The sequence below is a fragment of the Brachypodium distachyon genome, chromosome 2 (assembly GCF_000005505.3).
Source record: "Brachypodium distachyon strain Bd21 chromosome 2, Brachypodium_distachyon_v3.0, whole genome shotgun sequence".
NCBI lineage: Eukaryota > Viridiplantae > Streptophyta > Magnoliopsida > Poales > Poaceae > Brachypodium > Brachypodium distachyon.
Window position 1 is genome coordinate 2,556,920 of NC_016132.3, and position 27,539 is coordinate 2,584,458.

General features: G+C 44.2%; 5 protein-coding genes across 7 annotated transcripts; 2 read left to right on the top strand and 3 right to left on the bottom strand.

The window, feature by feature from the left end:
- Positions 1-642: 642 nt before the first annotated feature.
- Positions 643-4,448, top strand: LOC100846100 (C-type lectin receptor-like tyrosine-protein kinase At1g52310). The gene is made up of 4 exons (XM_010232168.3): positions 643-823; positions 1,589-2,026; positions 2,143-2,710; positions 3,547-4,448. Exons 1-4 carry the CDS (start codon positions 742-744, stop codon positions 4,127-4,129), a joined length of 1,671 nt encoding a protein of 556 aa, XP_010230470.1. The 5' UTR covers positions 643-741; the 3' UTR covers positions 4,130-4,448.
- Positions 4,409-8,600, bottom strand: LOC100834609. 2 transcript variants are annotated; one of them, XM_003568656.4, is made up of 12 exons: positions 8,429-8,600; positions 8,217-8,345; positions 7,549-7,666; positions 7,280-7,407; positions 7,046-7,193; positions 6,632-6,810; positions 6,190-6,427; positions 6,006-6,095; positions 5,734-5,879; positions 5,537-5,644; positions 5,345-5,433; positions 4,409-5,189 (listed from the first exon to the last, which is right to left on the bottom strand). In XM_003568656.4, the coding sequence occupies exons 1-12, from the start codon at positions 8,495-8,497 to the stop codon at positions 4,604-4,606; spliced, it is 2,028 nt and encodes a 675-aa protein (XP_003568704.1). In that variant the 5' UTR covers positions 8,498-8,600; the 3' UTR covers positions 4,409-4,603. The 2 variants fall into 2 exon arrangements, with proteins under 2 accessions (XP_003568704.1, XP_014755017.1); XM_014899531.2 differs by lacking the exon at positions 8,217-8,345.
- A 222-nt stretch (positions 8,601-8,822) lies between these two features.
- Positions 8,823-13,900, bottom strand: LOC100825088. Its single transcript, XM_014899879.2, has 6 exons — positions 13,770-13,900; positions 13,276-13,688; positions 12,881-13,174; positions 12,271-12,474; positions 10,070-12,186; positions 8,823-9,689 (listed from the first exon to the last, which is right to left on the bottom strand). Exons 1-6 carry the CDS (start codon positions 13,843-13,845, stop codon positions 9,167-9,169), a joined length of 3,627 nt encoding a protein of 1,208 aa, XP_014755365.1. The 5' UTR covers positions 13,846-13,900; the 3' UTR covers positions 8,823-9,166.
- Positions 13,901-17,990: 4,090 nt separating this feature from the next.
- Positions 17,991-20,309, top strand: LOC100828892 (probable 3-beta-hydroxysteroid-Delta(8),Delta(7)-isomerase). Its single transcript, XM_003568809.4, has 4 exons — positions 17,991-18,311; positions 18,395-18,541; positions 18,704-18,812; positions 19,784-20,309. The coding sequence occupies exons 1-4, from the start codon at positions 18,176-18,178 to the stop codon at positions 20,040-20,042; spliced, it is 651 nt and encodes a 216-aa protein (XP_003568857.1). The 5' UTR covers positions 17,991-18,175; the 3' UTR covers positions 20,043-20,309.
- A 402-nt stretch (positions 20,310-20,711) lies between these two features.
- On the bottom strand, positions 20,712-27,462 carry LOC100825703. Of its 2 annotated transcripts, none has more exons than XM_014899682.2 (7): positions 27,261-27,462; positions 25,359-25,680; positions 25,162-25,251; positions 24,967-25,077; positions 24,321-24,437; positions 22,391-24,233; positions 20,712-21,151 (listed from the first exon to the last, which is right to left on the bottom strand). In XM_014899682.2, exons 2-6 carry the CDS (start codon positions 25,673-25,675, stop codon positions 22,427-22,429), a joined length of 2,442 nt encoding a protein of 813 aa, XP_014755168.1. In that variant the 5' UTR covers positions 25,676-25,680; positions 27,261-27,462; the 3' UTR covers positions 20,712-21,151; positions 22,391-22,426. The 2 variants fall into 2 exon arrangements, with proteins under 2 accessions (XP_014755168.1, XP_024313958.1); XM_024458190.1 differs by lacking the exon at positions 27,261-27,462 and adding an exon at positions 26,244-26,271.
- Positions 27,463-27,539: the final 77 nt, after the last annotated feature.

Consider the following 27,539-nt stretch of genomic DNA (forward strand, 5'->3'; position numbering starts at 1 on the left):
GAGAGGTTTTGAAAAGCCGCATGAGCCGCTCACTTCAAACGGTGAGTACCTTAGATTATTGAACGCACCATGGCTGAGATAATACCCTTTATAAGACAAGCTGTAAAAGTACTTCTCCATCGATGAATCCACAAGGAAAAAGACCAGCAACCCGAAAAAACGTGTCGTGAGAACCACTAATTTCATGACATAGGGTTACAAGGCCTACATTAAGATGATGAAAGAGCCAGAACATCAATCTTCTAGACGACGGCCTCTCCATCGTCAAGACGTCAATCGACCGCTGGCCATTGAAATTTCTACGAAGACAACGGCGGCCAGAGTTTCTCTTAGGAACCGTAAGGCTCCGTGTGCTAGGTAGGACTGAATCTATGCGCGGATCGATCGCGTTGGCCCAGTAAGGCGTATGATAACGGGGCCAAATCGGGTGAGGTTCTTGGGCCGGCGCAGCTGCAAGCTGTACCAAATGGAAATGATACAGTAAGGCAGGCTCAAAATAACATGGGCTTGGCTGAGATAACACGGGCTGGGCTGGGCTAGGCTGAGAACAAGTAGAGCCAGGCGGCAGGGTCCAGGGGGGTAGGCAGAGGAATTCATTGCCGAGTAGTCAATGCGGTGGGCCCCGCCTCTCTTTCTTCCCAGAGACTCCCTCCCTCCTCAGCGAGAACACACAGAGAAAAAGGACACTACTGTGGGGAGGCGAGACCGCGAGAGCAAACCCAGGGAGGGCGTCCGGCGGCCATGGCCCTCGCCGCCATCTTTCTCCTCGCCGCCTCCTTGCTTCTCCCCGCCTTAGCTGCCACACCTGCGCTGGCTCAATCCCGTCAGTAATTTTTACTATCCCTCTTCTCTTCTCTTTCCCCATGTCCTTCCGCCGCCATGTTATGTACTACAGATCCACGGCTTCCGTGCGAATGTGTTCCCTGATGCTTCCTCGTTTGCTCGCGCGGGTCGCGTCACCAGAGAGGGATCGTAATATTTCCCTCCCTGTTTAATTGTACTATGTTTGGCGTGGTGTGGTTGATTTCTGATTGATTGCAATTATGCTGTCTCTGCAAACGGAACGGAGGTTAGAAAAGGCAACCACCAAAATTCAATTCCGCCGTCCAGTCATAAACAAATCGATTTATCCTCGCCGCAAACCAGTTAAAACATTTCTTCGCTTTGCTGTTGCTCCTGGAGTCCTGGTGTGTGGCGGCCAAAAGCTCCCAAACCCATTAGTTGGTTATTTTTGTTGATTTTAATTAGTTGGTTAATTGGTAGTACAGCAGTAAAAACATACTGCTGTTATCGCGCTCTAGTGTTACTATGTGCTTCAGTGCTTCGCTTTTGCGTGAAGTGTTGTAATGGTTGATCCTGGTGCTCAATCTGGCACAAAACTTGCATTTTAGGCTTCAGTAGTGTCAAAAACCTATCGCTATCCTAAGAATGACTCAGCTCTTTCTGGTTGCCATCCAGACACAGAGACCCATTCTTATGATATCATATTTGTATGCATTCTTTTGTAATTGTGTTAAATGGCTCTTTGTGCCAGTCAGTCGGTCACTGCCAATTGGTTATCAGCATTAATAATTTCCGTTTTGTGCAGTGTCATGCCCGCAAGGTTGGCAAATCAGTCCTGATCGGGTTAAATGCTTCATGCACATATCAAGCTCTCTTTCTTGGGATGGATCTGAAGCTCTCTGCCGTAACTTCAGTGGCCATCTGGCCGCGCTATCATCAGTTCAGGACCTAAATTTCGCAAAGTCTCTCTGTGGAGCTTCCTCCTCAGGGTGCTGGGTTGGAGGGCGTCGCTACAACACCAGTAGTAACACCACCAGTGTTGTTGGTTGGAAATGGTCTGATGATTCGTCTTTTTGGAACCAGACTGTCTTTCCTGGTGAGCCATCACATGCTAATTGCAACAGTACTCACTGCGGTCTAGCCACCAGCTACGATATATGCACTTTGGTGACCAATAAGCATGCTGCACTTACTGGAAGGAAGTGTGGTGAGTCCCATGGACTGATTTGCATGATCAATCATGGTGAGTCTTCTTTTTGTAATATTGGAAAGTTCTGTATAATTTATTTAGTCCTTCATTTCTTGGTAAACAAATGTAGTTGCACTAACAGTCTGACACCCACTGTTATATGCCAGAAGATAGATGCTACCATGATCACTGCCACAAGGAGTATTTCATAGTCCTCATCGTTGTAAGTGGCTTGATTCTATCAACCACTCTAGCTGTTGTGGTTTGGCTACTTGTCTATAGGCGAAGCAAGAAACGAAGAAGATCGCGTGAAGCTTCCGGTACTTCAGCTACCGCATTGGTGCCACCGCTATGGAAGGTTTTCACTGGTGAGGAACTTAGATCAATCACAAAGAACTTCAGTGAGGGAAATCGGCTTCCTGGCAATGCAAAGACAGGTGGAACCTACAGTGGAATCATGCCAGATGGATCCAAAGTAGCAATTAAGAGATTAAAGAGATCCAGCCTGCAAAGGAAAAAGGATTTCTACTCTGAGATAAGTAGAGTCGCAAAGCTTTATCACCCTAATTTGGTGGCTGTAAAAGGATGTTGCTATGATCATGGCGATCGCTTCATTGTGTATGAGTTTGTCGCAAATGGGCCGTTGGATGTGTGGCTGCATCATATTCCCAGAGGAGGGAGGAGCCTTGATTGGGTAACAAGAATGAGAGTTGCCACAACTCTTGCACAAGGGATTGCGTAAGTCATCCTAGCCATATGTACAAATATTTGGCTCCTTGTATGTTCCACTCCGGGGAACATCATTTTTTACTTATATGTTTCAGAACTACTTATTGTCTAACTGCAATTATTTTGTTAATTTATTTTCTTCTTTCACAATACTGGTTCCTGCTTAGTGTGCCTGCACTCTATATGTGATCCTCTCATATAATAGTCCACTCCACTCTACTTTATAAATCGGACTATTAAAAGTCTGAGTTGGATTGCCATTTTAGGATGACTTCTTCTTTCTATTACATTAATATATCATAGGGAAACCGTTGACAGTTTCCGATATACTATTATTAATACCACTTGTAGTTTTGTAATTGTTTTTGAACTACTATGCACGGGTAACTAGTCACGAATAATGAGTTTGTGTTTGATCATTAATGGAAGGAGTAAGGGTGTATTTGTTTTTTATCATTAAAGGCACTTGTAGTTCTGTAATTGTTTTTTTAACTATTATGCACAGGAAACTACATGTCACGTACGCTTATGTTTTAGCTATGTTATAGAATCCAGTTGTGTTTCACTGTTCTATCGCTGCAAGTTCTTTTGCATGAATTTCTCAATTTTAGACTACGTTGAATGGTTGCTGCAGCCTTATATAATTTGCAAGCAATATTAATTCATGTATAATGTTTGCATTCCATATTTCCATGGAAACCTGATGTGCTTGAATTGCTTGCTAACATTAATTTCATAGATTTGACTGTCGGTCTGTCGCCCTTGTCCTTGAGCCTTATATTTAATTTACTATTAGTAATTATTATTAATTTATTATGTACTTACTGGTGCTCTTTTAAATCCAGATTTTTGCATGACAAGGTGAAGCCCCAGGTAGTCCACCGTGATATCCGTGCAAGTAATGTTCTTCTTGATGAGGAATTTGGTTCCCATCTGATGGGGGTTGGCCTGTCCAAATTTGTGCCATGGGAAGTAATGCACGAAAGGACCGTGAAGGCTGCTACCTACGGATACCTTGCTCCAGAGTTCATTTACAGGAATGAATTGACAACAAAGAGCGATGTCTATAGCTTCGGTGTGCTGCTTCTAGAAATTATCAGTGGTCGTCGGCCAGCACAGTCTGTTGAATCTGTGGGATGGCAGACCATATTTGAATGGGCAACGCCTCTAGTCCAATCACATCGGTATCTAGAGCTGCTAGACCCGCTCATTAATGACTTACCAGAGGTAGGGGTGATCCAGAAGGTTGTCGACCTTGTCTATTCCTGCACCCAGCATGTCCCCTCAGTGCGGCCAAGGATGTCTCATGTTGTCCATCAACTACAGCAGCTTGAGCTAAAGTCAGCAGCATCTGAGCAACTGAGAAGCGGGACCAGTACCAGCGCGACATCTCCGATGCTACCATTGGAGGTACGAACACCTCGGTGAAATCATCAACCAGAAGTCAAGAAAAATTGCTGCTGTTCTTCTCATCATGCCGCTAGGTAGCACATTCCTTAAAGTGTGGAGTGATCCAAGAGCCTGTTGTAACCGTAAGAGACAACTTCCTTTTGAGCAAGTAATTAGGGAGAGAAGTAGGGCCCTGAAGGCCTAAACCCTTGTAGTATCATTATCATTACCCATCTGTACTCCCGCTGATATCTACTTTAGATATTAATATGTCGGAGTCTAGTAAGCAACATTGTTCATTGTCTGTACTCTGTAGAAGCAGCTTAATTATCTATATAATATCTGAGTGTTGTTTTCAGTAGTTTGTGATATCTCATGTCTCAACACGTTGTTGAGCTTCGTATTTACAATTGAGAACAAATGGTGTTAACTGTTGAATCACCGTACATGGGCTACCCAAGATGTATTCATGAACTAGTCAAGTGGAAGGTACTTATGCTTCACACTACTTAGCTAAGCACCAGGCTTTCTCCTTAGCCTGTTGAAGGTAGGTTTCAGTGGTTGGCTAGCGCTGGGTTGAAATGGCAGCAGCGGCTTCTTGATCTGTGTGCTACTGACACCATGACTCGATGCTGATGGTGTCATGGTGCAGGGTGGCTTGCTAGCCCTCTGCTTCTTGGCCTTGGGGGCTTCCAGTCGCTCCAGAATCCTTGAAGTTTTCTCATCCAATGCCTTCACTGGAGACGGTGACTTGGAGCTTGCAGGCTTGGTGATAGTACGCCTGGAGGAAGTGGCAGGGGTGCAGAAGTCATCCATATCATCGATGATGATGAGCTTCTCCCACTCCTCGGAAACACTGGGGGACGCTTTGGACTGGCTTGGGAGCTTCTCCTTTGATTGGCTCGGGAACTTGTCTTTCGGAGCTCGAAACGATGGTGTCTGTGGCTCGCTAAACGAATGAATATGGACAGGATCTGCAGCCTTCTCCTTTTGGCTCATGAACATGTTTTCTCTCGGACCCTGCAATGTTGGTAGCTGTGGTTCACTGAATGAATCAAGATGGTTGGCACCTTTCGGGGCATAGGCTGGAGCAATGGACCTGCAAATGAAGTTGAATCCATCAGAACTTCACAGCTAATCGTGTTAAACATATAGTCTCTTGGTAGCTAGTCAGGTAGCAAACCCAAGTCAATCACTCAAAATCATATCCCAAGTGAAGCATTATGAAATTTGAAGTAACAACTGAGGAGGTACCCGAACTGCAGACTATCGTTCACCAGAGAATTCAGTTTCGAATGGAAACCTCTTTCATGCTGTAGAGGGTTGTACTCCTTCAGAACAATCTGAAATATTTTAAAGAGGGCCATGTAGTAACGTAGTTGGAAACAAAGCGCAATCACCATGCAACTAGAGAAATATGGAGCGGTCAGCACTCTAGCAGCATACCTTCAATAAGGAGTTTTCAATTGAATTCTTCATTTCCTTGGTACAAGTAGAGTTGCAAGGTCGATTCACATCTGGGAGAGGCAATATCTCTTCAGATCCAGCAAGCCTCTACAGAAGGATTATGTTCTTACCGTCAGAAACAAGTAACGACATATCTTCAAGTTATATTGCAACAGAACAAGGGACGTTGCCTATACCCTCAGAAGCATCGGTCCCTTCTCGGATGGTTGGAGAAGATAATAACACTCGAGAGTCCCAATTTTCATTGTTTCAGTATTGCATGCTGAGGAGCACACAAGTCCCTGATCAAGCTTGAAAAGAGTTTCACATAGACCATAGAAAACTGCAGAACATACATAATATTGAAATATCAGGATTGTCTGAAAACGTACATGTCACATGTATACTGCAACACAATTTAAGGATCAACTGAGAAACTGCACAACATAGACACTATTGAAATACCTACACTGGGTGTTCTGATCCAAGCTCTCATCAGTTAAACCAATTTCATCATTTGAACTGGGAATCACAACATGAGATTTCCCCATTATGACTCCTGCTAACACACATTATCATTAAATTGAACAATGTAAAGACAACGTCTCGATGTACTAGACTATGCTGTCTTAATAATCAATAGTAGTGGGTACCTTCATTTACTGAGGCTAACTCAGTGCGCTCAATTACATCAAAAGAAATGGAAGTAGAGGCTCGCCGCATGTTTGACCCTCTTTCTGAAGTGGGAAGAAACAGTACAGTCTGTTCTCCGATCTTCACTGCAGTATTGGTAACATCAGAAGCTGCAAGCTGACGGCTAGTTGTTGGGCACAGCCATTTCGCCTTGTTTGTGGTAACAAGATCTATGGGGCGACCATGGCACCTGCATATCTGTTCCGTCTATTCTGCATCAGCATAACTCTTGAAGAGACTAATGAATTGATGAAAGAAGTATGGAAACATTGATAATTATCTTCAGGAAATGAAAAACTACAAAAGACAGCTAAAACCACCAGATTTGTAACACATTCAGTCTGTTGCATGCAATTGGCATCTCTAGAATTAGTTATAGGTGGCTTAAACAATTGACATCACCTGACAAGATGGAAAACCATCAATGATCTGATTGACTGATGGATATATGCTGCAAGATATTTGATTAACAGATTTAATTATGGGAACTCTGAACACAAATACAGCTTGCAGGGTATCTTCCTTGTCATCCTTTAGCTCTTCTAACCACCTCTTGACTAGCCCATGCAAAACTTGGGTCTCTGCATTTCGACCATTTATAGCATTAGGGATCTAGTGTTACATGGAAGAAGTGCTAAAAGTTAATTTCTCAGTGTACGCTACTCATTATATGGGAGTACTATGAGATATAAGAATGCAGAAAAAATATTTCATGTCGCCGTAAGTAACTTGACCAAGAAATATTACCCTATTATCTAACGATAAACAAAAAAACGAGAACAAGAGATGATCACTATATGGACCAAGCTTCCTTACCAGGGCTGTATCTCCGTATGACACAATTTTCAAGATCACTGATTCTGTGTATGAAACTATTGGAGTTTTCAGAAACATCATCATACATGGATACAGCTTCTGTTTCCAATATTACAAACTCCACTGTGATACACTGTTCTGCTGCATCCTGATGAAAATATAAGATAGAAATAACTAGTGCATGAAATATTACATGATCCCTCTCAGAAGATACATAGAAGTCAGCACCCATACCATAAGTGATCTTCGGAGAGACTCTGTGTTTTGTGCAGACATACATATTGCAATCACTTTCTTGGAGATGTCATCAGTGGCCCAAGAATAGATGGCTCTGTTGCTAAACAGATTTGTCAACGACACGTCTGCAGACAAGAAATGCACGTCAGATAACTTTCTATCCGAAGAGCATTCCCCTGTAAATTGACTGTATTTATGCTGCTTGGCTCGTTTTCTATCAGGGGAACAGTCATATAGTGGAAATAAAAAGATCATCCAAGCCATACCTCCAGTAGGTACAGATCCATGTTGCTCAGGAAGGAAGCCATCCAGAGGCACATTTTCAACAGCATGGTGGAAATCTCGAAGGCTAAATTTCTCCCCAGGCCGATAGGCAATCTTGAGCTGATGGAAGTTGATATGTTAGTAAAAGTTGACATGGTCAGAACAGTATGCATCTTGGATCGAGACTGATAAGCAGTGTAGCTTGAATGCCGATGATTTCAGTAGTAGTGCATGGCATCGCACATTTTGTCTTTACAGGCGTGAGTGAATCATGACAATAGCAGTCCGACATCAAACGCATACTTAACTTGTTCTAGATGGGCAGTTAATTCGCCATTTTTGTACTAGCAAGCAGAAGTTGGTAAACCCAGATATGAACCCAGCTTCCAAAAACGAGAGCAAGTGCGTGCAGGCGCCCGATTCGGCCGACGAACAAACCAAACAGCGGCGCGATAGCAGCAGAGCTTGCGTATCAGAAATTCAGGACGCAATTGGATGAGTTTAATAGCCAGATAGGTTTGATTCGAACTAACCGCTCATACACGCAACAACGAAATACCTAGAAATCATGCGACACCGAAATGCAGCAGGCAGAGGGAAAGAGAGAGAGAGAGAGAGAGAGAGAGAGAGAGAGAGAGAGAGAGAGAGAGAGAGTCAGAGCTATACGGACCTCGGGCGAGGAGCGAGAGGAGGAATTGGAGGCGGCGGGTGCCTGGTGGACGTAGCAGAGGGCGAGGCGGTCGGGGAGCGGCACGGCGGAGGGGACGGCGGCGTAGAGGTTGGCGAGGTGGAGCAGGCACTGCGCGCCGGGCGGTGGCGGTGGCCGTTAGGGTTTGGAGGTGGAGCTCGAGAGGGAGGGAGAGCAGAATCGGAAGCACCTACCTGCTTGAGGAGGCGGAGGAGGGGAGGCGGGATGTTGCGGAGGTCGAGGAGGAAGCAGAGCAGCGCCATGGCCGATGAGACGAGCTCCGATCCCGGCGTCGCGGAGGAGGAAGAAGAGGGAGCGAGCGGCAAACGTTTCAATACAGTTTCGAATTTTGAATTGGAGCAGAGAGTTGTTCCATAAATATATGTACAGGCTTTTCATTTGCTCTGGAATTAACAGAGAGGCAGAAGATGAGCACCAATACTAAGCCTGAAGATTCATACTGAAGCATACGCTCAAATTCATTCGAATCGCTGGTTTCAAAATTCAAACAGAAGGGCAGATTAAACAGACACTATTTGATTTGGTTTGGTTTGGTCTGCTATGAACACAAAGAGAAAGAAATACAGCAGTCAACTAATTAAGCTTAAATTCATATGGGCAAGCAGCAGCTCACGTCAAACTGAAAACCTCAGTCAGTTACTAAGCCTGGAAATCTCAGTTAGTTGAAGGAGATAATACAATAGCACAGGCCTCATGGATGTTCCAATCCAGACTTTCTTCCAGGATATTAGATATACAATAAAGTCCAGGAAAGGAGACACTATGGTAACCCGGTGTGGCTCACATAATCACCATCACGACCTCTGTAACTACGAATATGCTTCTGCATCATACACTATACCATACATACATACAGCTCCTATATCAAAAAATAAATAAATATCTGAGCCTCAATCGAGCCCGAGGGACCGTCAGGGCTTCTGAACGGAGAAGACGATGCCATCATTCAGGGGCAGCAAGCTAAAATAGCGACCCTTGTCATCCACGCAGCACGCCTGCCATGCTATCTGATATGAACCACGAGGAAACGAGGAAACATCCAGCAAACAGTCCGAAAATCCCTGGCCGCTGTCAGTCGGTTCAAAACACGCCAAACCTGTCACCAGGTCTGTCTTGGAATGGGAATTCTTCTTGTCGCTGGTCTTCCTCAGGTCGTCCTTTATGTGCTGCAGCAGCTTGAAGTTCAGCCCAACCATTTTGGTGGTCCTGCGTATCTCAAACTGCTTGCTCCTTGTTCCTGCAATGTCTAAGCGCGACGATGAGCTTGTGGCTAGAATGCAGTATAGTTCCGTGATGCGGATATGAGTCCTCTCCAGCACACGCTTCCACTGCAAGCAAAGAGTCAGGGACAGCTGGAAACCAGGCGATACTGATACTCTGTCTCTGTTTGCAGGATTGGAATCAAATATGAAAAGTTCAGCGCCAAGGCAAGGTCTGCATAAATGTAAAATGCCATCAATGTGTGTAATCTCCATTTCTAAAGCAATGCGTTACTGATTTGGTTTCCCTGAAGATATCCTAAAAAGAAGTTATGTACTGAAAAATATGTGATACAGTCGCTGGTCTTATGTTCTTATCTGAACCTGCATTCTTATATTCCTGTCACCAGATGATATTAATTTGGAATTAGTTCATCTAGCATAGTATAACTTCTCTTCTACACCAAGATGGTCCCGATTTCAATAAAAACAATTCAAGGGCGCAATATTATATGTACTCTTACATGTATCTAGACGCTTTTTAGGAATAGATGCATCCATTTTTGGTCAAATTTGAGACGAGAATTATGGAACGGAGGAAGTATAATAAAGTACCTGATGCTGAAGAAGTATTTGGGAAGCACGAAAGGCAATTCCATGCACCTCTGCAAAATGCTTGATAGAAATTGCATCCCTCTGTGCAAAGGAGATAAAGTGTCCTCCCCAGTCGTTACTCCTTTGGCATCCTCACGTGCACGAAGCAAAGATGCCACAGCAAACTTGAACAGAAAATAAGAATCCTTCTCCAGAGTACCTGAACAATTCATTCGTGTGCTGAACTGTAAGGAATCCAGTCCATGAGAAGAAATAGACATGAATTTTCGTAGTTGGGAGACAATTTGGCTATCATTCCTATCTACTCTTTCATGTAAATCTTGTAGGATTGAAGCATGAGAAAATCTGTCTGGAAGCCTGCAATGCTCAGAACTGCTAGGTACATTTGAGAAATCCACAGAAAACACGGTACAAAATGACAAAAATGAGCACATGAAAGCAAGCCTGGCTATAGTAGTAAAGCTTTGGCAATCCATGTCCCCATGGGACGCAGCTAAGAGATCATAGCTCTTTGCTAGGTTACTAAGTCTTAAAGAACAATTTGCCAAAGCTACGAGCACTTGGTTGTTCTCTATGGCTATAGCTGAAGAGTCTCTTGATTCATGATGAGATATGTCTTTCGGAGGAGAAGAATATGAACTAAGGATGCCAAGAACATCAGCTAGAATTTCAATAAAAGACGCTCTCAGACTGATGAACCACCTCTGGAAGAAGAATTCGCAGTCTAAAGAGACATTAGATGAGAGGCCATCATTTGCTAAGCATGTTCTCTCACAAATACCAGTGATCTTTTCTTGGTAGCCATACAGCTCTGGAGATCTAGCAAGAGTACTGTCAACATCTGTTTCGACATGGCAGAGGTCCTCATGAACATCTCCCTCTGTATCTAGCTCACCGACCAGCTTAATGATCATTGAAGGAAAAATTAATAGCTTCATCTCAAGTTCTCCAGCACAAAAAAGAAGCAATGATTTGAACCAAAGACTAAAGGAGCCTGACTCAAAAGCATCTGCAACTTTTCTAAAGACAAAAGATGCTGTGAACCAAAGGCCTTCTTGACAACAGTACATAGCAGATCTATAGGCTTCCCAATAGCTCTGTTTTCTTGTAAGCATTTTGGCCATTCGAAGGGCACACAATTCCTGAGCTATCCAAGCAGGACTAGTGAATATCGAGTGCTCTTTTAGATCATCTGATCCTTTATTACCATCTCTGATTTTACAAGTATTCCATGAGATACAGCCACACAATATGAGACGGAAGGTTTCATATGTGTTGTAATACTCAGAGGCGTCCTCCCGCACACACTCAATTAGAGCCTTAACACTATGGTGAAGATTGCAGCTAGAGCCAGATGTTTTACAACACATATCATGACAGGCATTTGCAAACTTGAGTGAACAAAGAATTAGATAATGCACTTTAGATGCTTTTGTCTTGCTACTAAATTCAGTGGAAGCTAACTTTGCCTCATCAGTATCAATTTCCATGGGAGAAGCTTTGATACTTGCAGCCACTGGTTCAACAGTATCATTTGAAGCTCTGAACTGCTCAGAGGCAACAAGTGATTCAACACAGGTAGCTGCAACTTTGCAATAATGATTGACATTTATTCGAGCCAGTTCTTTCATCAGGCATCTTAATTTATCAAGAGCAACAGAAGCAGCAGAAGGGTAGACTCTTACAAGCTTTAGCATAAGGCTGAACAGAGTTCTGTATTTATTCAATTCAGAGGAAGACACAGAGAAATGTCTGGTTGCTACTTCATTGCTTCCTTTGCTGACTGCTAGATTGATCAGAGATATAATATGATCCACAATTGATGTTAGAATCTTATTCATAGATCTTTCATCCTCACTATTTTCTTCATGAGTTGGCAGCATGCTGTTGGAAATTCCTTGGTACCCAGTGCATGAGAATGATGAACTCTTGAGAGTATTCGTGGTCTCATGTGGCTGTATTTGCTTGAGAAAGCAAAAGATGTCCACGAGAGTTTCAAGAGCAGTTTGTTGCATCTCCCAGGAAGAACAATGCAAAAACCTTTCAACAGCCAGAGCAAGCTTAGATAACTCAGACGAATTGATATGACGAATGCTTGGAGCTTTACCACAGAGCATCTGAAAAGTACTTTTTCCAATGAGACAGATGGTAACAAAAAAAAGAGTCTAAATCAGAATGCACGGAATCCATAATATATTCACCTTTCGCAGAATCCTGAATGCGTAGCTCTTAGGATCAAGTGGGAAACCGTCATCATCAATTAGCTGTAACAATGTGCTAAAAATAGTACCAGCAACAGGAAGATAGAAAGTTTTTCTGTGAAACATGAAACACAAACATTTTAAAGCCATAGTCTTCAGACAAAGAGAAGATTCATGCCCCAGAAATATTAACAGAAATTCCACCTGCAACAGGAAATCGAGCAATGATTTTTTTTAGCTCAAAACGAACGACCATAACTTGATATTTCTAATTAGTTACTAGCACACAGGTCCTCAGATAGAGAGTGAATAAGTTCATGCCTTGCAAATTAGAAAAGAAGATTGCAGCAGTACAAAACTTAGAAGGAAATTATATTTACGAAGGGTTTAAAGGAAAGCATATTTATGTAGCCACTTACCAATATCTGTTGAAGATACCAAAAGCAATTTGAAGGAGGCACATAAGTTATTTCAATAAACAGCCAAACAGGTAAATACAAGCATATGTGTACAGCGAAGGGAGCATATGACATAACAGGAAACATACTTGCAGAAGTGATTTTGAACATCTAGGTAAATACATAACTTAGCAGCTTGCGGGCTACATTACCTGATCACGAAACAAAATTATTGACTTGGACGACAGTCTGGAGAGTGCCATAAGCATTTCAGCTTTGAATACATCTTCCGGGTTGCCTAGAACCATTTGCTTTCCAACCACATGAACTCTCTGGATGATGGCCAATGTACAATCAAGCTTGGAGAAAGTCTTAATTGCTGCTAGAATAACTTGAGCTTCTGATTTTGGTGAGGTAACTAAACCAGCCAGTACTTGAAGGGTGATGCACGAGAAGTCCTCCGACAGCTTACAAAAGCAACCGGCTGCAAACAATGCCGCTTTGACCTGCCAAAGGAGAAACACAATTCCTGAAGAAATTACCTAACCATTAAATTGTAGCGTACCACTAGCCTGAACCTAGAAGACAGCATAAACCATTCACTTACCTCTGCAGCATTGGAAGAGCAGAGGCCGGAGAGGACAAGAGAGCGTACGTGAACGCTGTCCTTGGCGAGGTCGGCGAGGCAGCCGAACATCCTCAGCGCGAGCGCCCTGGCCCGCGCGGTCCCCGCCGCGTCGTGCGCCGCCGCGACCCTCCTGAGAATCTGGTCGGGCTCCGCCACGCGCGCGCCGCCTCCCTCGGTCGGGAGGAGGGAGCGGACGATGCTGGCCCGGACAGAGTCGTCGGCGGCGGTCCTGAACTCGGTGGCGAGGCGGAGGAGCATGGCCTCGGCGAAGATGCGTGGCTCGGAGGGCAGGACGGCGCCGGACGCGGAGGCCACCGCCGCGGGGACGGCGGGGCACGCTGAGAGCTCGCGGATGCGCGGGGCCGCGGCCTCGAGGGCCTGGAGGCGCGTGGCTGCAGAGAGAGAAAGGCGGTAGAGGGGTAAGGAGGGTGAGGCGCCGCGCGGAAACGACAAGAGTTGAGACGTGAAGGTACCGGGGTGGCGGGAGCGGAGGCCCCTGTCGAGGTCGATGCTCCAGTCCATGGCGGAGGCCGCCGGGTTCCTCTCCATCGCCGCCGCCTGTCGCCGGAGGCCGTTGGTGAAGTCCCTTCCTGGGCACTGCGGGCGCCCGTCGTTTTTAAGTGGCGCTTACTACAGAGACGTAAAAGGATAGGGGAAACGAGAACCGCTTTCAGCCGAAGGAAGCGTAGTTCATAGAGTCGTCTCCTGGCCATCAAACGTAGCGGCGTCAGAGATGACGATGCGGCCGCATGGCTCGAGATATGTTGGAGTAATTAGACATGAATAATGATTTATTTTTTTATAAAAAGTTCTAGATACATGTAATATTTCGACAAGAATTATGAAACGGAGACAGTATGTTATATATCTTTCTAGCATTATACTGCCCGCAAAAGGGAACATAGTCCATCCAACAACAAAAATTTGGAATTATATTTAAACGTCATCACTAATTACTTACTAGTACAAGATCCACTTTTAAACCAAATTTTTAAATAATTGTAACTCTCCACTAGACAAAAAGTACAAAATCAATACTTGCAGCACCTTGAACGACCGAAGGCATTCAAATACATGCATCAAGCAAACAACGGTAATTAGTGGAAAAGGGACCATGCAACGCTGACTTGCATCTTACACATGCCACCATCAAGCACACCACAACTTCTACCCGCATGATTTGATTTGAAAACTATATCATCTCTTGTAGCAACATGTTCATCCTTCCCACACAGTGCCACCACAGAAACTTTCAGCTCTCCATCTCGGCGTTCAACGGAGACAACACGCCGTGAAAGCTTGACCCTGCCATCATCATCAACAACAATGGGCAACTTATCATCTCCAAAAGCAAGCAATACAACTTCCGCATCATCTATACTGGCAGTGCCGTCTGTAAAAACACCTTGGAAACCTTCTGGCCATGATGAGTCCCCAAGGAGTCGTACATTGATTGTCGCCTCCACGGAGGAGTCAATGTGGTGGAATGCTAACTCCAGTGTGCTACGTTTGTTAGTGTAACCTATAGAAAAAGATCAATACCAACGACTTTGTAACGGTAAGGATAGAAAACTTAGGACTCTATCCTCCGATTCGGTCCCGCCTTTAGCTTTGAGCACGACCTCGATCCTTCCAGGATCAGTGCAGGTCACAACAGCACGGCTAGGACCCGTGGGTTCTAGATAAGGATGCTGCACCCAAACAATTAATTGAGTAAATAATAAAGCAATGTTAATTTCGTCGGCACATGCAAAGCCAGCGATGAGCAGGGAACACAAACACAAAAATTACCTCCTCCGTGATGGTCTGACAATGACTCCTCGCGCGGGCAAAGATAATATTCTGCTTGCGGTCTCTGTCCCTAACATCACGTGCTACGACCATACCAAACACGTCTAGCGGCCACCGTAGACCCCCTCTCAACGACGCGACTTTGATAGAACAGATTTGGATGTAACCAGGGTCGTCGTCCGTGAAACGCATGGGAGGGACCGGCGCTGTGCGTAGATCGACGCGTATGATTAGTTATATAAACTCTCATCACTCGAGAGGGAGTAAACACAGAAAATGCAATTAAATTAACCAGGATCGGGGGGGGGGGGGGGCATGCTTACTGATGTCCTGGGTGTTCCATCGAGCAACAGCGTGGTAGGAACCAGCTTCGGCGGCACTTTGGTCAGATCTGTCTTTGTTAGGGTACCAATATTCCTCCGCCAATCTCCTGGCCATCTCCTCTATCTGCTGCTTTCTCCTCGCCGCCGCTTCATCAGCCATGTCGATAGATCAATCGAATCGGTCTGTTCTTCTCCGTTGTTGTGGTGGGTTACTTTGGAAAGACAAGAGGAGAGATCGTGGCCCATTAAGCAGGAGTCCGGATCGAATTAGTACGCCAAACAAGGCAGGATCGATCCATAAAGTCCATTGGGCCTGGGCACTCGGCCCATCGAATTAGTACACCAATCGGCGACACTTATTATGAATCGGAGGGAGTATCATCTACTAACATATAAATGTGAAATTAGTTTTCTTAAATCTACCCATGATAAATATCTTCGTAGTATTATACACTACCGGCATAAAGGAACATTATTCCATACAACCAGTAATTTTGAAAATATATTACAGTATCATCATTAATTAGTTACTACACATATACCACTTTAAACATAATTTTGAAGACTTACAACTCACTACTTGACAAGCAATACCAAATCAATACTTGCAGCACCTTGAACGACCCAAAGCATTCGAATGCAAGCATCGAGCAATCCATGGTAATTAGTCGAAAAGGGACCATGCAACGGTGACTTGCATCTTGCACGCGTCAACATTAAGGCCATGTTTGTTTGGGCTTCAGCTTTAACTTTTGGTGTTTCTGGCAATCTCAAAAGCACTTCTCCTATTTACACATGAAGCTGGAAATCATCCCCGGAAGTGCTTTTGATGCTTATAGCTGAGGCAATTGATATCCGGGGATACTTTAATTTGATTTATCGTTCGCTTATATATAGCAACCAATATATGAATCGATCCAACAAGAGAGATCTAGAGATATACATATCCAAGGCAGATCACAAGGAGGTACGGCAACCACGGCCGGCGGCGACAGCATGAGCACCGTCTCTTTACCTTACCACGTCGTCTTCGACATCCTCTTGAGGACGCCGGTCAAGTCTGTCTGCCGGTCCCGATGCGTCTCCAAAGCCTGGCGCGACCTCATCCGCAGCCCGGTCTTCGCGGCGGCCCACAAGTCCCGCCACGGCCCGCTCCTCGTCGACGCCGGCTCCTTCCACGAGGAAGAACCCGCCGGCGGCCGCGACCTGCGGCTCATGGACATGGACGGCAGCGTGGTGAGAGTCATCAGGGGCGCCGGTGGCTTTGGGATGATGAGCAACACGAGCCTCGACGACCTCATATGCGTCAACGGCGCCTCCTGCGACGGCATCAACGTGGTCGATCCGGCCACCGGGGAAGTTCTCCTGACATGCCCACAAGTGGACATCGTAGAGGAGCACGACAAGTTTCCCCGCGTCGCCATGCGCTACTACGTTAATTTCGGCATCGGCCGTGCCGTCCCGTCGAATCAATACAAGCTGGTCCGCCTCGTTGCAATGCTCTTTTGATCAAGGACGATCGTTGGTACTTCATATTTTTTATCCTCGGACCGATACATGCGTGAACGTTACAGGGGCGCCAAACGACCTTGCTGGTAGAATTGGCCTATGCAACTTTCACTTGGACCATCCCTTGCCCGCCAAGAATTTGTTAGCACTTCTTTTGGACCAAGCATGTTGTTATTTTCGTAACTAGCTAGCAGCAGGAGTTACCTTTACAACGTCCGCCAGGACCGTTGTGTGTCGCCAACTCAAGGATTTACTCAGGCCGATCTTCTATGTTTTCTCCAAGTATTCCCGATTTTTTTTAATAATTAGCACAATAGTAGAAGCTAGTATGAGATTACCACGCATATAATTTTTGTTCCTTTCATTCGCTAGAGTGCAAAGTCTGTATCATGAAAGGGTGTTCAAGTTTGCTAAGATTGATGTTCTTAGAATAGTGCGAGTGAAATTTTAGTCAATGTAGCTAGGCGGGAGGGGAGAACAGCCGTGTGGCTGGGTTCGGGTTCGAGTACATGGAGCGTAATGACCATATTCTTTGAGTAATAAATGCCATTTTTGTTGGGAAAAAAATGTTATGTACTCATGATATCTCCTAATTAATATTTAGTAAACCCCTAAAGGTACATCATCCTGCAGCACAAGTCGTGACTGGGTTGGACCTCCAATATTATCATCGGTACTCCAGCATAGGCATCATCTACAATTTTGTACCCTCGGTTACCTGTATTTTTTACAATTTCCTCGAGAAAATATATTTTCGGTCTCTCACCGCCAGTGATCATCACGAAGAGGAAGGCAGAAATTAGTAATTGGGCTATTTGGCGTACGTGCGCGAAGGAAACGAGAAATCAAACAACCATTTTTTTAGGGGGAATTCAAGTAGTTTCTCCGTCCAAGAAAAGATATCTCAAATTTATCAAAATTTGAATGTATCTAAACGTGACTTGGTACATAGATGCATTCAAATTTAGCCAAATTGAGACTTTTTTTTTTACAAAAGGAGTATGATTGCTTTGTCGCGGATGGAGACAAAAGCAAAGATGGAGCCCAGCAATGCATCATCATCCTTCCCTAAATTCGCATCCTTCCCCGTCCAGTTGACTGACGGACGCTCCAATTTCCAGATCGACACGGCGGCGGCGGCGGCGGCCCATTGACCAGCGGCTCCCGCGCTAGCTTGCCTTGCCGCGCCTGCCGACCTCGCCCGCCACCGTCCCTGTCCGTCTCTCTCTCAGCTCAGGTGATTCCGGCCGCTGGCAATGGGCGCCCACCCTTACGCGCCGGCGGACCTCGACCTCCCGGGCTACGTGCCACTGCGGCTCTCGCAGCTCGAGATCCTCGTCGCCTACATCGCCACCTCCCTCTTCGTCCTCCTCGCCGTCTGGCTCGTCTCCGGTACGACCATCCGGCTCTTCCGGTCAAACTCCTCCTTTCCGCCCAAAGATCTCATCATCGCCGCCTCATGCCGTGCTTTGCAGGAAGATGCCGCAGACTGTCCAAGGCCGACCGCTTGCTCATGTGCTGGTGGGCTTTCACCGGGTTGACCCACATTATCATCGAGGGGCCCTTCGTCTTCACCCCGGATTTCTTCACCAAACACAACCCCAATTTCTTCGATGAAGTCTGTAAGTTACCAACCACATATACCCATATACTTTACCCTCCCCACATTGATGCTTTTAAGTTTTAACCATCCTAGTTAGTAGTTTATTTTAGCTCAAATCCGGATCAACCAAAGATGGGGCTTTTGAGGTTGTTGTGTCTATTCTGTTGTTGTTGTTGTGCAGGGAAGGAGTACAGCAAAGGTGACTCGAGGTACGTCGCCAGGGACACCGCCACCGTCACGGTCGAAGGGATCACCGCTGTCTTAGAAGGCCCTGCGTCACTACTTGCAGTGTATGTTTTCTCATCTTGTTATGATGTGAAACAAAGAAAAGCAGCAGCTTTGCTCTGTTTCTGGTGTAGGAATATGTGGACTGCGTTTTCAGACTCTTCTCTACTTAAGATTTTTTGCTAGTTACGACCAGACATGGTTTTGGCATGGGCTTGAGGATTAAGCCTCACTCAGAGTTCAGACTAAATTATTATAATAAATCCCTTTCTTTCACTAAGATGATAGAGCATAGTTTTCTTTTATCATACCCACATTTAGCGTGTGCTACAGCAACCTTAGTGTGTGCATGATAAGGACGCAGGAAAGATGATGCAATGCCCACAAAGTAGAGTTCATGAATACTCCTTCCGTCCCATATTAAGTGTTGAAATATTACATGTATCTAGACGCTTTTTAGGTATAGATACGTCCATATTTGGACGAATTTGAGACACTTAATATGGGACGGAGGGAGTAGCATATAACAGCTTTTTTTTTAGGAAAAGCATATAACAGAAATTGGGCGTGCCTACTGCCAAGTGTTCTTTCTGAAGTTCTGCAAGCAACCTCCATCAACTTAGTATTGCTACTAATTTTATGAAAAACTAATAAACATAGGATGTAACAGATTGATATTCTTCCCAGACAATGTTTGTGGCTGAATAAATTAACAGTACAAGTTTGGTAATTAGACACCTCAACAGAAATCCAATTCATTTTCTGTTTTTGGTTTGTCCCAAATAGAATCAATTCAACTGCAAAGCACAGCAACACAAGACTGTAGCTCTATTTTCTAGTGAACTTGGTCCAGAGGTCTGAAGAATTCAGCATTTTTATTCGCAAAAATGGCAAAGCTCACTTTCTTGTCTAGTAAAAGTCCATAACCAAGCTGTTACATACAGGAAATTAATATGACATTTTAGTCCACAGCTTGTTGTAATTTTGTGATTTGCATTAATGATGTCTGCTCTTACGATGAGTTTTCTGCTTGTAGCTATGCTATCGCATCTGGGAAGTCCTACAGCCATATCCTCCAGTTCACCGTATGCCTAGGCCAGCTCTACGGATGCTTGGTCTACTTCATTACCGCCTACTTGGATGGCTTCAACTTCTGGGTCAGTCCATTCTACTTCTGGGCGTATTTCATCGGCGCAAACAGTTCATGGGTTGTGATACCGACACTGATTGCCGCAAGGAGCTGGAAGAAGATCTGCGCCGCAATTCACCAAAGTGACAAGGTGAAGACTAAGTAATGCCTGCCATAGGGAGGGTTTGGCTGCTCGCAACCTGGACACACACTGAACTGTGGAAACATTGTTTGCTCTGGACACCGAGATTCTCTTGTGTTCTACTAGAGATATGCTTTCGTTTATCCTTCACAAACAACATTGTCACATTCTCTCAAACAACTATGTAATACAACTGGATTTGTGCTTCCCCATCGAATTGGGTTGCTGCTTATTCTTTTTAATAAAAAGTATTGCCACCATGAAAATCCTTCCATGGTGTGTGCAACACAATCTCTCGGTTTTCTCTTTTGTGCTGAATCGTGAAAACAATTCAAGTATGATAAATGATAATACTTGAGAGGATATTTTTACATTTGGATGATCCTGTGTATAGCTTTATATTTCTCCCATGATTCTTGTACTCTATTTTCTTTTGTTTCCTGTTATTGGTGTTCTCTTATTTAGCAATTTGATGTTACAATTTTCTCATATTGACAAGAGGTATTTATACATGGAGAGCTGGCCGAGTAAGAAAGAGTAAAATGGAGGTTGCACTGGTGGCCAACACGGTACCTTGTGCAGCTGTGCTGTGGTAACAAGTTAAGAAATACAAAACTCTTATGCATTGTTCATCCCAAAATAAAAATAAAAATCTTAATGCACTGTTAGTTAAAATTCGGCTGGAAAAAGGGAAAAAAAGGCAAGCCGGAGTCCATGGACCGGCACAACTGACTCTAATAACTTATAATATAGCATCATACAAAAGGATTTGAGAGTATACCATGACACTAGTATAAAATAACTGTACCTGAATTGCGCAGCATGTACACAGATCTAAATGAGAGAACATACAATGATGATACTAATCAACTAGACTTGCATCTTAGCTTGTTAGCACTACTTATCACCACAGCCTACAGCTACAAATAAACAGCTAACCATCATCTACTCTGTTTTCAGCTAACACAGTCCAAAGCTAGCACCTCAAACCCATTGCTTCAAGTTACACCCTTCATATAAACAAAACAGACGATATTGATCCATGTCTCATAGTCTCCTCCACTTCAATCTAAATACAGCGGGCACCACCATAATGAAATCTCTCTTTCACCACATCAGACGTCTAAATAAACCTGCAATGGTGAAAACATGTTGGGTTAGCCAACAACGGTCTGATTCCTTTCATCAGTATGATCCTCCATGCTACCAGTGGATAACAGTTGGTTCAGCACTAGGATTCTGCCACGAAATGCACAAAACTGTACAATCTAATCGTTGGCAACACTCAAAATTTGAGGAAACCAAGTCGATTTTATCAAAGAAAAAATCTGCTAGTACCATTGATAAAGGCTATCTGCAATGTTTCATTCCCTCTAAATAAAACCTAGGAAATAAACTCATAGTCACATGATGAATCAAAAGTAAAAAGAAGTCAACCTTGGTCCCTTGACCATCGCCTCAGTTTAACTCGTACCCTCAACTCCGATGTCAACTAAAGTGTGAGCCCTCAACTATCAGAATTGTTCAAACCAAATCAACCAAGACTGGCTTTGTGGGCAATTTTGTGTGGCAAGGCTACCAGATCGTCAATTTTGCCACATCGTCCACTACAAGGAAGTCTCACAAAAGGCTGCAGACTTACATGGCACTACGTCAGTCACTGGGGAAAAAAAAATAGACCCCTCGCATCCTCTCAACACTTCACTGTCACCTCCGTCCACACGGAGAACGACGCCTCCTTCCTAATCGCCGTCGCCTCACCAACAGAGGTGGTCTGCAGTGCTCAAATCTCGCCCCTCTGCCCACCACTAGCCACAGATCTACCGAGTGGCCACTCATCCACAGCCGTTGAAGTACATGGCAGGTTGACAGCGACAAGGAGCATGGAGAGTAAGCATAGTGTTCTCTGGAGTCGATATGGGAGGGAATGGAGAGAAAGGAAGGGGAAGGAGACAAAGCCATCTAAGTTGTCATGGTGGTACATGGCTCTGGTTCTAGGTATTCAAGGTGCAAGTTAAACGGCATTTGAGTTGTGGGTGAAAACTAAACTGAGAGAATAGTTCATCAACCAAAAGCAGACTTTCTCCAATCATTTTTTATATGGAAGGCACTGATACTCCACGAGTCCACGTAGATGCTTGTGTCGATGTGAAGCACATTTTTTGTACAGTAACCATTCTAAACATCATTGAGGAATTCCATTCACTATTTGGTTGATAGTGGCATTTACTCCACTATCTAAGATGCCCCAAGAACCGTGGTTCCTTGAAATTTACTCCACTATTTAAGATGTCACTTCTCAAGCAAGAACGGCAAATTTGATTGATCAAGGAAAAGATGTTATCTTATTGGAGAAAATTAACAAGATATACCTGCTATACATACTGGAGATGAAGAATTTGCTTTCTCTACAGAAGAGCTTCACATGTTGCCTTATTGTGGCCTGCTTGCTTGCACCTGCTACAGAGCCGTATAAAAGTGGTTACCTTGTTGGGGTTAAACCTCTTCTTTCTCGGTTTATCTGATGTCCGTGGCTTGGGAGGTGGGATCGTTGCCCCAGCACTAAAATCAAAGGTATCCATGTCAGGAATTGGGAAGATTGTTCCTGAGTATGTCGAATGGTAGCTCTCTATTCTGAAAAACTTTGAGCAGTAGTCATAGAAAGATATTCCGATCCTGTTAAACACAGCAAAAGCATGCATACAAGGGAGGCCAGAAAGTTGCCACCTCCGACAGGTGCATTCCCAATTTGCAAGATTAACAACAGAAATACCGCTGCCCCGTACTTCAAATACAGTCTCAGAAGAGCACAGCACGGTCAGCTTACCAGCCTTCGACATCTCATCCTGTGCTTTGTAGTCCATGGAAGGTGTCAAAGGCCCTTCCCATGACTTGCAGGCTTCACGCCTTGCCTCTATTGTCTCCATTATTTTTATTCTCAGAGAGTCCATCATCAACACCACTGAGCCCTCCTTCTTTGTGGGTATCCAGTTATTAAATGCATCGACAATGTTCGAGGAGAAATGGTCATACCGACAGCCTCCGAAGACGGCGTCCGACCAATGCTCTGGCTTACTCGCAATTATCCAGTCGGCAGCTTCAGTGGATATATTCCTTATGCTCTCAATTGATGCATTAAAATCATCAGTGTTGCATGCTTGGGCCGCACGAGTAAAATCCTCGACCATTACATCTCTTATCTGCTGCGACCATGGTCCCTTCCTCAGTTCTCCTTTGAATTCCTCCATGATGTGATGCAAACAAAAGGCGTGGTGGCTATCTTCAAACGCATGTGGGACAGCAGCATCAAGACCCTTTTGTCCATTGGATAAGAATGTCATATCATTCAATGGGTAATTATGGTATTGGAGAGCAATCCTCAGCTTCGTCAAGAACCAAACCCAGCTTTCATAATTTTCATCTTCAACCACATTAAATGCCACTGGAAAGAAACCGTCATCTGCATCAACTGCAGCGGCAACCAGCAACTTGTACTCATTTGTTGCCTTGAGCGGAACCTTGTCAAGAAAAAGAAGGGGCCTGCACCCATTTGTAAAGCCGTGCAAAGAAGCATGGAATGCAATAAAAAAACGGCGGTTTCCAGGCAAATCAAGTATACTCCCTGGGTTGGTTTGCAAAAGCTTATCCCGATACCAGGGCAAATGGCCGAGTGTCTCCGTCATAACATGAAACATCTCCTTCTGTGCCACTTCTCTACCTCGCCAAACCTGTGAATAGGTTAGCAGAACTCCATATTCTTCATGTATTTCCTTAACGAGATCCTTTGGTTTGAGCAATGAGTTCGCATGCAGTTTCTCCTTAATGATGGTAGTCAGCCATTGCCTAGTTGCTCGCCGCTGACCCTCTCCACCTCCTCCTCCACATGTATGCTCATCAGTCATTTTCTTGATAACAAATTTCTTGTTACGAGATGACTCAGATGCATGCAATCGCCAGGTGCAGCCATCCCCAACACACTTTACAGTGACACGGGTGGTTTCATTCTTAATGAATCGGTACACGAATCCTTTCCCAATGGCATACTTGCACAACTGAGCTCTGAAATCCTTCACGTTATCAAATTCTTGACCAACACCTTTGATGATGTCATCCCAAAACACAGTAGGATTATTATTAAGTTCCTGTGGAGGATCTATTATGATCTCAGAACCATCATATGGATTGATTGCATCATCGAAAAATCCAATTGGTTCCCTGCAAAAGCCATGCTAGCATCTGTGAAACTTTTCCTTTTTAGAATTTTTGTGGAGTACAGAAGACATAAATTGAGTAGATACCTACCGTTGTGTGTTATCAACAAGAGCAAGCTTCTCCTGATTCAGAGTGTCTGGAGCAGAGGAAATAGCTCCAGCCGCGGTGTCAAATGCAGCCTCTCGGCCAAATTCAAGTGGAAAGTCCCTAGTTTCATCAAGGAAAATATAAATTATATGTTTTGGACAATATTTATCACAAAGTAGAATGAGTGACCATTACAATCTATAGAGTGAGTGACCATGAGAGTGCAAACAGTGCAAACCATGCTTGTAATCATGTGACTGCAAGAGAGAAATGTATGTACAATGATCTACCAGTTCACTAAGCATTAACTGATCAAACTAAGTAGGTTCAATACAAGCAAACCTGCAACTCTTGAAATGGAAAAGAAACAACTTAAATAGCAGTAAATACAAAATATGCATACTGAAAAAAAGATCACGCAGGGCATGCAGTCAGGACATGAAACCATTCAAATAACAACGTGAAGTACAGAGTGCCACAAACGAAAAACTATGTAGGAGAAACGGCTTCAACATTGGATCTAAATTTGCTGTTTATGTTTTGAAGTGTACAAAAGATTGTAACCAAGGTAAATCTCACAATTGGTAGTAAAACCAATGGCACAATGTACATGTAAAGATGTGCAATTATATAAAGATTGGTTCTGTACTCGTTGTAATCATTTAAAGTAAGCACCGGTCTTGGTTCATTGACATCAACGGTACTAGCTTGAACTGCAGCACCACTAGCATCAGGGGTCTTCTTGCTACTTTTGGATGCCCTGGAGATAGAAAGAAAGAGAATATTGACTGTAACGCGAAAGAGTAGCAACATTAGAAAAAGAAACCAGCACAGTACCACCTACTTGTTTTTTGAGTCTGGCCTTTTCCTTTTGTCACTGCGTGCACTAGATCCAGCTTTAACAGTGGAAGCTCCAGTGTATGTTACCATACTCCTAGTTACCCGGTATAAGCAAAATATCCATCACATCAGGAGATGCTTGATATTAGCTTTTCTACATGAACTATAAAAAGGTCGCGCAAAAGAAAGAAAAAGACATACCTGTTCTCCACTCTACTTATCACAAAAACATCTGCTTGTGCAGCACTAGCAGTAAACTCAACCATCCTTTGCAAATCTCTATCACATGAGATTGTGATGAGCGTTTTGTTATTGTTCGGAAGAAAGTACTTGAACGACATATCAGTGACATCCACATGAAACACCTTGGACACCTCATCCTTGAAGCTGTCCAGTGACATCTCCCGAGAGACGTCAACAGCATGCGCTTCACCTCCTTTGTAGATCAAACCATTGGGGCCAGAAGTGAACTCCCCACCATATTGGCAAATGGCTACCACAATACCACCCTCTGCCATACTTCCTGAGTTGCCCCGCAATAACACTGCGTTAGTAGTAGTCATGGGAAATATTCCATAAAGTTCTCTATATACACAATGATTAAAACAAGAAGGTCACCGAACTCCCGGTTGAAAAGAAAATGGATTCTAGAATCCGGCTTAAGTTGAACATGAAATTTCACACAATTCATCAATCGTACAACAAGTGGACAGAGAATTACACAAACAACAGGCATAACCACTTATTTCTGATCTTTCTCCCAATAATTTATTACGAAACAAGTCTTGTTCAGACTGAGCCACATCATTAACAAACTAATAATCATTCAATATTTTGATCTCCAGAATATCAACCTCCAATCAAGACTATTATTCCTGATTATATGATGATGTTTTTTTATCCCAATTTTTTCCTCAGCTCTCTGAGAAAAAACAGTCCATCAGAAACAAATCCTGATTTTACTCGCCAAAAGGGTATGGGGATTTAATACCTCACCCCCAGACTGCTCCTGCCCAGTCTTAGGCACCACCTGTAAGATACTAAGAACCCAACCGGTTTACACGATATGTTAGCAGCTAAAACTACCTGAATTATGCATGATACATATTCGATCTCAGCTCTCATTTCTGGACCAACACCAGCAAAAGCGAAGCCCCCAACTAGTCCATCATGAACAGAAACAATACCATCAGGGGTGCTGCAAATAACAGAAAGCCATGCGAGATAATACTCTCTCCATTGCAGAAAAACATGAGGGTCAGACTTTTAAAACTTTGACCACCAATATGTTCTAAAAATATTTGAAATTCATATGTATATTTGTCTCGGCAAATACTTCCATAATATAGCGATTTTATTAGGTCTTCTAATTACATTGTGGTACAAATTAGTGGCCAAGTTACATTTTGGACAACGCGTCAATGTCCGAAAACGTCATCTTATTGAAGACCACAAGGAGTAGGAAACAATCTAGGCTCCACACAAACAAGTTAATCATGGTTACATCAGCTACTCATCTCGAACTTCCATGGACTTCAGAATGCATTTCGTTTTAGAAAGTTCAGCTTTATAAAAGGCCATGGAGACGTGGCAACAATGCATGGTTGGGGTAGTGGACTGAGTGGAGAGGAGGCTCATCGTTAATTTGCACTAAAACCTTGGTTGGGGTAGTGGACTGAGTGCAAAACCCTTGCAAGAAAACGGTTTCTCTAGCATTGCAAATCTCCAAGGGATTTTTTTTTTGTAAATAGAAATCTCAGTTAGATGTAGTAATTCCTTAAATCAAGTTGATTATGTATGTACAGCATACATATATGCTACTCTAAAACACGTCCAGAAAGGAGTTCAACCAAGCAAGTCCACTCCTTATCCTCTCTAACTCTCTCCCTGAAAATCACATTCATCCAGTTCCCCCAAACATGCAAAAAAAAAAGGCACAACCGGCTGCTGCGGTTCCAATCGGAACGGAAACCAGCCGATCAGAGGCAAGCATCCGCGAGGGCGCCCTGCAGGGGCGGATCTAGAACGCGTGCGCCCCAGAAAATTTGTGAAGGCCAGGTGGGGATTTAACTAATCGCTGGATGGAAAACAACAACCTCGTACCTCAAAACGAGTGCGCCGACGTGGTGGAGACAGCAGAGAACGAGATGTCCCTGCGAGGAAGCACGGGGGAACGGCGACCCGCGCGAGAGAGAGGCGGCGCTGCGGCGGGGGTGTTGGGGGGGTCGACTCGTCGTCTCGTCGGCGGTGACGCTAAGGTGCAGCACAGAGCATGTTCTTCTCTTCTTCGTTTTTTCTTTTCGAGATAGGGCACGGTGGTAGAGTATACATTGGATGGGCTGAGATTGGCTGGGCCGGTCTTGTATGGGCTAGGCCGTATCT

What these genes read in the sequence shown, in the direction of transcription:
- LOC100834609 (XM_003568656.4), bottom strand. Translation starts at nt 8,497, where the DNA reads ATGGCGCTGCTCTGCTTCCTCCTCGACCTCCGCAACATCCCGCCTCCC. An exon ending in ATGGTTTTCCATCTTGTCAG is followed by an intron (nt 6,428 to 6,631) that starts GTGATGTCAATT and finishes TAGACGGAACAG; the next exon opens with ATATGCAGGTGCCATGGTCG. An exon ending in AGGGACCGATGCTTCTGAGG is followed by an intron (nt 5,645 to 5,733) that starts GTATAGGCAACG and finishes ATCCTTCTGTAG; the next exon opens with AGGCTTGCTGGATCTGAAGA.
- LOC100828892 (XM_003568809.4), top strand. Translation starts at nt 18,176, where the DNA reads ATGGGCGCCCACCCTTACGCGCCGGCGGACCTCGACCTCCCGGGCTAC. An exon ending in CGCCGTCTGGCTCGTCTCCG is followed by an intron (nt 18,312 to 18,394) that starts GTACGACCATCC and finishes CGTGCTTTGCAG; the next exon opens with GAAGATGCCGCAGACTGTCC. An exon ending in CCTGCGTCACTACTTGCAGT is followed by an intron (nt 18,813 to 19,783) that starts GTATGTTTTCTC and finishes TTCTGCTTGTAG; the next exon opens with CTATGCTATCGCATCTGGGA.
- LOC100825703 (XM_024458190.1), bottom strand. An exon ending in ATAAGTAGAGTGGAGAACAG is followed by an intron (nt 25,252 to 25,358) that starts GTATGTCTTTTT and finishes CCGGGTAACTAG; the next exon opens with GAGTATGGTAACATACACTG. An exon ending in CTTGTTGATAACACACAACG is followed by an intron (nt 24,234 to 24,320) that starts GTAGGTATCTAC and finishes TGGCTTTTGCAG; the next exon opens with GGAACCAATTGGATTTTTCG.
- LOC100825088 (XM_014899879.2), bottom strand. Translation starts at nt 13,845, where the DNA reads ATGGAGAGGAACCCGGCGGCCTCCGCCATGGACTGGAGCATCGACCTC. An exon ending in CCTCCGCTCCCGCCACCCCG is followed by an intron (nt 13,689 to 13,769) that starts GTACCTTCACGT and finishes CTCTCTCTGCAG; the next exon opens with CCACGCGCCTCCAGGCCCTC. An exon ending in TAATTTTGTTTCGTGATCAG is followed by an intron (nt 12,475 to 12,880) that starts GTAATGTAGCCC and finishes TTCCTGTTGCAG; the next exon opens with GTGGAATTTCTGTTAATATT.
- LOC100846100 (XM_010232168.3), top strand. Translation starts at nt 742, where the DNA reads ATGGCCCTCGCCGCCATCTTTCTCCTCGCCGCCTCCTTGCTTCTCCCC. An exon ending in GATTTGCATGATCAATCATG is followed by an intron (nt 2,027 to 2,142) that starts GTGAGTCTTCTT and finishes ATATGCCAGAAG; the next exon opens with ATAGATGCTACCATGATCAC. An exon ending in ACTCTTGCACAAGGGATTGC is followed by an intron (nt 2,711 to 3,546) that starts GTAAGTCATCCT and finishes TTTTAAATCCAG; the next exon opens with ATTTTTGCATGACAAGGTGA.